The sequence below is a fragment of the Gorilla gorilla genome, chromosome 1 (assembly GCF_029281585.2).
Source record: "Gorilla gorilla gorilla isolate KB3781 chromosome 1, NHGRI_mGorGor1-v2.1_pri, whole genome shotgun sequence".
In the NCBI taxonomy this organism is placed as follows: domain Eukaryota; kingdom Metazoa; phylum Chordata; class Mammalia; order Primates; family Hominidae; genus Gorilla; species Gorilla gorilla.
In genome coordinates, this window is record NC_073224.2 from 218,158,793 (window position 1) to 218,169,242 (window position 10,450).

A 10,450-nucleotide genomic window follows, 5' to 3' on the forward strand; every position below is an offset into this window, starting at 1 on the left:
CGAGTATCTGGGATTACAGGCGTGTGCCACCACACCCGGCCAATTTTTTGTATTTTTAGTAGAGACAGGGTTTCACCGTGTTGGCCAAGCTGGTCTCAAACTCCTGACCTCAGGTGATCTACCCGCCTCACCTCCCAAAGTGCTGGGATTACAGGTGTGAGCCACTGCGCCAGGCCTCAGTGACTTTTCTTTGACAGTGTCTTAGAAGCCCCTACTTTCACTGGGCGCAGTGGCTCACGCCTGTAATCCTAACACTTTGGGAGGCTGAGGTGGGTGGATCACGAGGTCAGGAGTGCAAGACCAGCGTGCCCAGCATGGTGAAATCCCATCTCTACTAAATATACAAGAAAATTAGCCAAGCGTGGTGGTGGGCACCTGTGATCCCAGCTACTCGGGAGGCTGAGACAGGAGAATGGCGTGAACTCGGGAGGTGGAAGTTGCAGTGAGCCGAGATTGCACCACTGCACTCCAGCCTGGGCAACAGAGGGAGACTCTGTCTCAAAAAGAAAGAAAGAAAAGTCATTGAACCAGCCTCATTTGCCCAATTCTACCCTCCCTAAGGGCCTAACTTAGTCGCTTCCCATTGCCTCTTTTGTTTCTTCTTGGCCAAAAGAATCCCTACTGTGCCAAATACCACCACATCATGTGGTAGAATCATTGTTCAGGTTTTTTATTTTGAACTGTGAAATGTATGCTTTTCAAACCTTGGAGCCCCCGTTCTGGTGTGATAAAGTTAGGCCCCGGAATGATGAGGCAGACCCATATCTACCCCATCCATGCACACACACCCCTCATCCCACCACCTAACCCCTCCCTCTGTTTAACATTCTGCATTTCCTGGAAGTATAGGTTCTGTGAAATGGTTTTGAAAACACATTGAGTTGCTAGATCCTAATGATCCTGTCTAAAGTCCTAAAACAGCCTGTATTGTTGAACGGTTTGTACTTCACATGGGCAGCTAGAGTCTGTACTGGTCATTGGCTTCATTATCCTTGCAGCTAACCTTATCATAAGCTCAGACATCATAAGCTTCCTCCTAAAAAGGAAATGGGTATCTTGTTCTTGCTGGTGAAGTGGGACAAAAGTATAATTTTAACCTAATTGGTATTCTGAGAGGACCAGTCTAACTTTTTATTTGTACCCCTCACTGCCACTACGAGTATCTTAGCTCACATTGGTTTAATCAGTCTTTAGTAACCCCAGGGTGTCTAAACATTTCCATGTCTAAAGGTGTCTTTAAGAATGGGAAAATAGTCCCCCCTGCCTTTCCTCTTCACACACACAGTATACCATTTCTGCAGTGTTGACTCTAGACCCATAGCCAGCAGGGCATCCGCTGTTAAACCTGGACACTGCTGGCTGTGGCTGAAACTGAGTTATCTGCTGGACAGTGTGTTTGTGTCTTGTAGCAATATCAGTAGTTGAATCATGGGCCATACTTCAAATTTCAGACTCCCTCTCCCTTGTGGTTTTGAATTGTCTTCATTTGTTTTCTAGGCTGATGAACCAATTGCAGATTATGCTGCAATGGATGATGTCATGCAAGGTAAAGATGAATTTGTTTTAGGAATCTGCTGATTAGGTTTTAGACGGAGGTGGGATTTTAGATATTGAAGCTTTAGTGTACAATGCTTTTACTTTGAACCTTGAAAAAAGCTTCCACATATTGTTAGCGTAGAATACATTGTCTTAAAAGATCATAGAAAGGAGGGAAAGATATCTACAAAAACTTGGAAAGCTAACCTGAGGAAACTGAAATAAATGTGAGCTCTGCCTGTGGAGGAGGTCAACAAGAAGCAAAACTAAGTCAAATTGCAGTGCCCCAGACAGGCACACACAAATTAGAGGCCTAGGTACCTCTGAAGGTGGGAATGAATTGTGAGCCTAAAAACAAGATAACATGATACTTGTTTGGAAAACTGTATAAGAAGCAGTTAAACAACTCTATACCTTTCACATCCTTGTCACTTCCCCATCTCCACCTGGACCTCAGATGGGCACCCAGAATTACGTGTTTCCACACTTGGAAGAATTAAACTAGAAAGGTGGGAACGAAGCCTATACCAAATAGGAGACCATCTCTTAGCCCTTTGCTCAAATTCGGGCAGCCCATTACTTACCCTCCCCCAGGTGGGAAGGGATTTCTCTCCAGGGAAACTAGTCAAGAAAATAACCAATGGATGTAAAAAGTCTGGTTCTGTATGATCAAGTGAGATTTCTCCCAGGGATGCAAGGATGGTTCAACATATGCAAACCAATACATCACATCAGCAGAATGAAGGACAAAAATCATATGATCATCTTAATAGACAAAGAAAAAGCATTTGATAAAATTCAACATCCCTTCATGGTAAAAGCTCTCAACAAATTAAGTACAGAAGGAACATACCTCAATATAATAAAGGCCATATGTGAGAAACCCACAGCTGACATCATACCTAATGGCAAAAAGCTTAAAGCCTTTCCTCTAAGAACTGGAATAGACAAGGACAGCCATTTTCACCACTCTTATTCAACATAGTATTGGAAGTCCTAGCAAGAGCAATTAGGCAAGATAAGTAAAAAGCATGCAAAATTGGAAAAGAAGAAGTCAAATGGTCCCTCTTTGCAGATGACATGCTATTTTTTTAGAGTCTCTGTTGCCCAGACTGGAGTGCAGTGGCACCATCTCAGCTCCCTGCAGCCACCACTCCTGGGTTCAAGCAATTCTTGTGCCTCAGACTCCTGAGTAGCTGGGACTACAGGCATGTGCCATGACACCCAGCTAATTTTTGTATTTTTACTAGAGATGAGGATTTCCCATATTGGCCAGGCTGGTCCCGAACTCCTGGCCCCCTGTGATCTGGCCACGTGGGCCTCCCAAAATGCTAGGATTACAGGCATGAGCCACCATGCCAGGCTGACATGATCTTATATATGCAGAAAAACCTAAAGACGCCACCAAAACACTCTTAAACAACTGATAAACATTCAGTAAAATTGCAGGATACAAAAATCAGTGTACAAAGTGAGTTTCTGTAGTGTAGTGATTATGTTCACCTGACAAAAATCAACATACAAAAATTGGCAGCATTACTATACACCAATAAGAACTAGCTGAAAAAGAAATCAAGAAAGCGGCTGGGCGCAGTGGCTCATGCCTGTAATCCCAGCACTTTGGGAGGGCAAGGCAAGTGGAGCAGTTGAAGTCAGGAGTTTGTGACCAGCCTGGCCAACATGGCGAAACCCCGTCTCTACTAAAATTACAAAAATTAACCAGGCGTAGTAGCCCATGCCTGTAATCCCAGTTACTAGGGAGGCTGAGGCAGGAGAATTGCTTGAACCCAGCGGATGCAGTGAGCCAAGATCGCAGCACTGCACTCTCTAGCCTGGATGACAGAGAGACTCCATCTCAGAAAAAAAAAAAAAGAAAAGAAAGCAATTCCAATAATAATAGCTACAAAAAAAAATAAGATTAAATACCTAGGAATAAATTTAACCAAGAAGGTGAAAGACCTCTACAAGGAAAACTACAAAACACTAATGTAAGAAATTGAAAGATGCAAACAAATGGAAAGACATCCTGTGCTCATGGATCAGAAGAATTAATATTGTTAAAATGACCATATTACCCAAAATAACCTGCAGATTAAATGCAATTCCTATCAAAATACCAATGACATTCCTCACAGAAATAGAAAAACACAATCCTAAAATTCATATGGAACCACAAAAGACCCTGAATAGCCAAATCAATCCTCAGCAAAAAGAACAAAGCTGGAGGCATCATGCTACCTGGTTTCAAAATATACTACAAAGCTATGGTAACCTAAACAGCATGGTATTGGTATAAAAACATAGGACAATGGAACAGAATAAAGAACCCAAAAATAAATTGACGTATTTACAGCCAACTAATTTATGACAAAGGCACCAAGAACATAACACTGGGGAAAGGGCACCCTCTTCACTAAATTTTGCTGGGAAAACTGGATATCCATATGCAGAAAAATGACACTAGACCTCTGTCTCTCACTATATATTAAAATCAACTCAAAATGGATTAAAGACTTAAATGTAAGACTTGAAACTGTGAAATTGCTAGAATTCAATATGGGGGAAATGCTGTCAAACATTGGTCTAGACAGAGATTTTAGCTGAGACCTCAAAGCACAGGGAACAAAACCAAAAATAACCAAATGGACTATATTAAACTAAAAAGCTTCTGCACAGCAAAGGAAATAATCAGCAGAGTTGAAGAGACAACCTGTAGAATGGGAGAAAATATAATCTCATTAAACAGTAGGCAACGGACCTGAATAGACATTTCTCAAAAGAAGACATAAACATGGCCAATAGGTGTATGAAAGATGCTCAGCATCACTAATCATCAGGGAAATGCAAATCAAAATCACAGTGAGATACCATCTTATCAGTTAGCATGGCTGTTATCAAAAAGACAATAACATGTAACTAGGATGCAGAGAAAAGGGAACTCTTATATGGACTTTTGGTGGGAATGTAAATTAGTACAGCCATTATGGAAAACAGTATGGAAGTTTCTCAAAAAACTAAAAATATAACTACCATATGATCCAGCAATCCCACTAGTGGTATTTATCCAAAGGAAAAGAAATCAGTGTATCAAAAGGATATTTGCACTCTCATGTTTATTGCAGCACTGTTCACAACAGCCAAGGTATGGAATCAACCTACATGTCCATCAGTAGATGCCTTGATATGTTATATTTATATGTAGACATACAATGGGATACTATTATTCAGCCATTAAAAAAATGAAATCCTGTCATTTGCAGCAACATGGTTGGAACTGGAGGACATTATGTTAAGTGAAATAAGCCAGGCTCAGAAAGACAATACTGTATTTTCTTACTCATACGTAGGAGCTAAAAAAGCTGATCTTTTGGCCGTAGAATGATAGTTATGAGTGGATGGGAAAGGGGCCATATGAAGGGAGGTTAGTTAATGGGTACAAACATACAATTTGATAGAAAGAATAAGTTCTGGTATTCAGTAGTACAGTAGGGTGATATGTTGTATATTTCAAAAGAGCTAGAAGAAAAGATAATGCAATGTTCCCAACACAAAGAAATGATAGGCCGGGCGCAGTGGATCACTTGAACCCAAGAGTTCAGGACCAACCTGGGCAACATAGTGAGACCCTGTCTCTACTACAAATTTTAAAAAAAGAGCCAGGCATGGTGGCTCGCACCTGTGGTCTCAGATACTTGGGAGGCTGAGGTGGGTGGATTGCTTGAGCCCGGGAGTTGGAGGCTGCAGTGAGCTGTGATCATGCCACTACACTCAAGCCTGGGTGACAGATTGAGACCCTGTCTCAAAAAAGAAGAAATAATAAATATTCAAGGTGATGGATATACTAAATACCCTGATGTGATCATTATACACTGTATGCATGTATCAAAATATAAGCTGTTCCCCATAAATATGTACAAATATTATGTTTGGTTTTTATTTTTTATTTTTTATTTTTTTGAGATGGAGTCTCAAAAGGCTGAAGTGCAGTATAGCTCACTGCAACCTCCGCCTCTGGGCTTCAAGTGATTCTCCTGGCTCAGCCTCCTGAGTAGTAGCTGGGACTATAGGCATGCAACACCGTGCCTGGCTAACTTTTGTATTTTTGGTAGAGATGGGGTTTCACTGTATTCGCCAGGCTGGTCTCAAATTCCTGTCCTCAGGTGATCTGCCCATCTCGGCCTCCCGAAGTGTTTGGATTACAGATTTGAGCTATTGCACCTGGCCTTGTTTGTATTTTTTTTAAAGCTGGTTCATGTCCCAGGCACCCTTTAGTCAATCCCACCAGTGCCCACTGAACAGAGCTCTCAGACATCTTTTTTTTTTTTTTTTCTGAGATGGAGTCTCACAGTTGCCCAAGCTGGAGTGCAGTGGCATGATCTTGGCTCACTGCAATCTCCCCGTCCTGGGTTCAAGCGATTCTTCTGCCTCAGCCTCCCAAGTAGCTGGGACTACAGGCGCCTGCCACCATGCCCAGCTAATTTTTGTATTTTTAGTAGGGACAGAGTTTCACTATGTTGTCCAGGCTGCTCTGGAACTCGTGACCTCATGATCCGCCTGCCTCGGCCTCCCAGTGTGCTGAGATTACAGGCGTGAGCCACTGCGCCTGGCCCAGAAATCTTTTTAGTACCTCATAGTTAAGTAGATATGAGCAGTCAGATAGTTGAGGAATGAGAGCCTGGGACCAAGATATGCCGAGGAAATAGCATAGGAAGCATAAGAAAGCTGGAAAATAACCTATAAATAATGGCAAAAAAAAAAAAGCAAACAATAGGAAGAGGAACTATATAAAAGGAACATTTGGAGCATAGAAGAGAGTTCATGGAAATGTAAAAAATGATGGTACACTGGGTTTGATATAGTAAGTAAAAAACTAAGGGTAAGAGGGTCATGAAAGCATCTAGAAGTAGGAGGGAAAGCCAGTCAGATTCACAGGATGAAGTCAGGAAGACGAGATAATAGAGCAGTGCCCGCAAGATCCTGAGGGAAAGCGAGTTCCAATCTAGAAGTCTGTAACCCTCACACCTGATGGCCCCTTGAACATATTTAGGGCCTCAAAAGATTGATCTGTCATGCACCATCTGCCATGATACTGTGTGAGGATGTGTTGTTCTTCTTAAACATTAAATCAAGAAAGAATCAACAGTGGAACCAGTAAACAGGGGATCAGCCTAGGATAAGATGCCCTAGAAGATGGTGAAGGGAAGTCTCAGAACTGCTGTTCTTCAGCAGGCAGCGAAGACATCTGACCCACATTGGAGTGGTGGGATGCGAGCTTCAGGAAGGGATGCCACAAGGAAAAGTGGAAGGGATGATGACTGTCTTCAAGAGGTTACAGGTCTTTAAGAATTTACACGTGAATTGGAGATAAATACAGAGAAAATGAAACACATCAGTAATTCAGTAGTTACCAAGCCCAGAAAGACCAAGTCATACCATGTAGTAAATATAACCAAGGTGCACCAAGGCATTCAACTGTGACCAGTATTAATGGCGTAAAAAGTAATGCCAGCGCTGGAGACTGGCTTAACAACAACAAACACCACTTCATCAGGAGGATGGGTCAGGGGCGGGTGCTATGTAAGTGGTAAAACAGCTGTTTGTATCCTTCACTGAAGAATTTATTAGATTTTTATCTAAAATTATGAAGTAGGCCAGGCACGATGGCCCACTCCTGTAATCCCATCACTTTGGGAGGCTGTGGCGGGCGGATCATTTGAGGTCAAGAGTTCGAGACGAGCCTGGCCAACGTGGTGAAACCCTGTCTCTACTACAAATACAAAAATTAGCCAAGTGTGGTGGTGGGCGCCTGTAATCCCAGCTACTTGGGAAGCTGAGGCAGGAGAATTGCTTGAACCCAGGAAGCAGAGGTTGCAGTGAGCCGAGATCATGCCACTGCACTCCATTCTGGGTGACAGAGCTGGACTCCCTCTCAAAAAAAAAAAAAAAGAAGTAAATAAAATTATGAAAAGCATGTTATTTAGAAATGGGCTAAATACCAGAAGAAGCTGCTGTGTGAGTCAAAAATGACTCCTTCCAGCACTTGGGAATGGGAGGAGGAAGGGGGGAGAGACAGCTCCGGAGGAGTCAGTTACATGGCTTCCTCCCAGGCCACTCCTAGAGTCGTGCACAAGGTGTGCCCTAGTTACAAACCTTGTCCTGTCAGTATTTGACTTTTTAAATGATGCATACGTATTGCTTTGATAACAACAGAAACAAAGATTGTTCTGAAATTAATAACATCCGTAACTTCAAAGATGATTATTACAGGTGACAAAGGTAATCAAAAGTTATTTTAAACTTTTGTCTTTAAGCATTGAAATGATATTACTGTCTGTCACGACAATCTTTTCAATTTGGAATTCTTCTTTTTTCTTTTTTTCAGTTTGTATGCCAGAAGAAGGGTTTAAAGGTAAGTTACATTTGTCATGTTTTGTTCATGAATGTCAGAGTCGTCCTGTAATTTTCTGTTAAAGCGAAGGCTATAATTTGATTTTAAATTTTAATCCAATCTGAGTCTCATGACTGAAATTAATTTTAGTTAAATGCATTTCTTACTCAAGCTTCTTCATTATCTTTTTCAACACTCAGGCCTCAGATGGGGCCTCAGCTGGGGCTTGTGTGTTAGAACTGTTTCTTGCCAGATGTCCATTTGGCCTTCCCTTTCTCATTTTATGGGAAGTTGGGAAATTAGCTAGTGGCATTTCAAGATTTATTTTTAACCTTTTCCCAGTTCTTCCTATCAAGTCCCCTCCTAGAGCAAAACAGTTTGTGTGTAACTATTAAGAATTAGTGGCACAAGAATTTGTCAGGTTTTATCAAGTCCAGTGCAAAGATTTAATTAATCACTTAGCATTAAGGCATTTGTTGGATTATTACTTCAAGAGGAGACACGGTGGTGCTCGTACTACATCTGGGCCATGTAGTTGTGCACACTGATAATATTCAAGAAGTCATCAAATACAGACCTCTGACGTTTTCGGATTTTCCTGTTGCTGTCTTGATTCTTTGCGGGCCACTCCAGAAGCCCCTGGCAGGTTGTGATTTTCTAAGGAATGACTTTGAATCACATACCAGGTATTCCTTGCTAAAGTAAATGAGAGACAAATCTACTGGCCGAAATAAAGTCTTCCTCTTGCTGCAGCTTTGTTGTCTGCATGTTACCATTACAAAGGGACTCCTGATGGGGTCAAAACAAAGCAAAAAATGTCTTTATGAAAAATGGTCATTGGCCGGGCACGGTGGCTCACGCCTGTAATTCCAGCACTTTGGGAGGTTGAGACGGGTGGGTCACTTGAGGTCAGGAGTTCGAGACCAGTCTGGCCAACATGGTGAAACCCCATCTCTACTAAAAATACAAAAATTAGCCGGGCATGGTGGCGTGCACCTGTAATCTCAGCTACTTGGGAGGCTGAGGCAGGAGAATTGCTTGAACCTGGGAGATAAGGTTACAGTGAGCCAGGATTGCACCACTGCACTCCAGCCTGGGTGACAAGAGTGAAACTGTCTCAGAAAAGAAGAATGGTCATTAAATGAAAGAATCAATAAAATCTAGTTAGTTTGTGTGAAGATACACTTAGGAAGCACATGGCTTTCAACAGAAATGTGATTTAGCGGAGAGCCTGGAGTCTGCTGGTATTTTGTCTTATCCTCCCACACCGAGGTGCTGCTGTGTTCATTTATTAAATTTGATGCTCCCTGTTGATGATGTGTTCTTGGTAAATGGAATCCATGAACTTTTAATCTGTAGTTCACAACTGTCCCTCCACGTGTGTTTCTTTTCCCAGGTACTGGTCTTCTTGGACATTAATCTTTGAATACTTGCTGACTGCTAAGAAATGATCAGAGGGGAAGAGGAGTTTGACATGTTAGGGCATTAAAGCAAAGGTGGATTTAAGAATTAAACCATTACATGCCCCTTCCAAAAGGCAGAAATCCATTCGAACGTGACTGTCCCAAATGCCTTATGTCAAATAAAGCAGATTGCACTGATGGACATCAGACTTGAAGGAAATGTTTCCAATTTTATATTTAAGGGGGGTGGTGGGTGGGAGGGGGCAAGTAAAGACGGAACCAGTTTAGTAGCAGTAATAGTAAATCATGTTTACATATGAGATTTATAGTCGTGGGAGGGGAATAAAGTTCTGTTATATTTCCTTGCTCGAGTTTCATACCAGATGCGTTGGTCCATAAAGGATTGTATCAAGTAGATGGGACAACATTCTGCTCTGAACGAAAAGTAATTTTAGAGACATAACCTGCTTACCAATGCCTGTCTTTGATTCATATTCTACTTTCAATAAAGCATGAAAGTGAAGAACTTGTCCTAAGTGTGGAAAAGTGTCTTCAGATTTAGACTCTTCTCCATGTCAGCTGCAGCGCCACCCGCCTTACACCTGCCCGGCCGTCTGTCTCTTGGTATTGGGTAAAGGAGGGGGCACCTGCATGTCTTCTGCAATGAGCAAGGAATTATGTCTCATTTTTTGACTTCAGAGGCTTTTTGCTTTGGTGCATTTCAGAAAGGATGGAGAACATTTATTATGTGTGAAAGCATCCTCTTCCGGTTTTGCCGTTATTCAGAAGTGGGAAATGTACCTGGCACGTTTGAAAATAAAAAATCTGACTACCTATCAGAAGAGTAAATCAGACTGAAGTACATTTGGATAACACAAGGTTTCTATAAAATTTGTTCTTCCTGTCCTCCATGTCACTGTTTCTTGGACCTCAGTTCTCTTTTTGAAAGCATTCTTCCAAAATGCCCTGAGAGGGTCCTTAGATCATTGTTTAAAAAAGGAAAAAAGTATATGGATGTGCTGTCCATCCAACTCAGGATTATCATTCTTAGCAACACATAACCGAAGCAATATTCTTAAGAATATTGAAGGGTTTTTTTAAATTGAACCTAAGACTGGAGTTT

The 10,450-nt window shown here is 41.8% G+C and overlaps 1 protein-coding gene across 4 annotated transcripts in view; it reads left to right on the forward strand.

Moving 5' to 3' along the window:
• USP48 (ubiquitin specific peptidase 48) overlaps positions 1-9,536 on the forward strand; it is a 105,869-nt gene extending 96,333 nt beyond the window's left edge. For all 4 annotated transcript variants that reach the window (XM_019012274.4, XM_055387084.2, XM_019012276.4 and 1 more), the window contains 3 exons: positions 1,498-1,546; positions 7,919-7,945; positions 9,321-9,536. In XM_019012274.4, the coding sequence (XP_018867819.3) occupies positions 1,498-1,546; positions 7,919-7,945; positions 9,321-9,343 (99 nt within the window). In that variant the 3' untranslated portion in view covers positions 9,344-9,536. The remainder of the gene's footprint in view (positions 1-1,497; positions 1,547-7,918; positions 7,946-9,320) is intronic.
• The last annotated feature ends 914 nt before the right edge of the window (positions 9,537-10,450 follow it).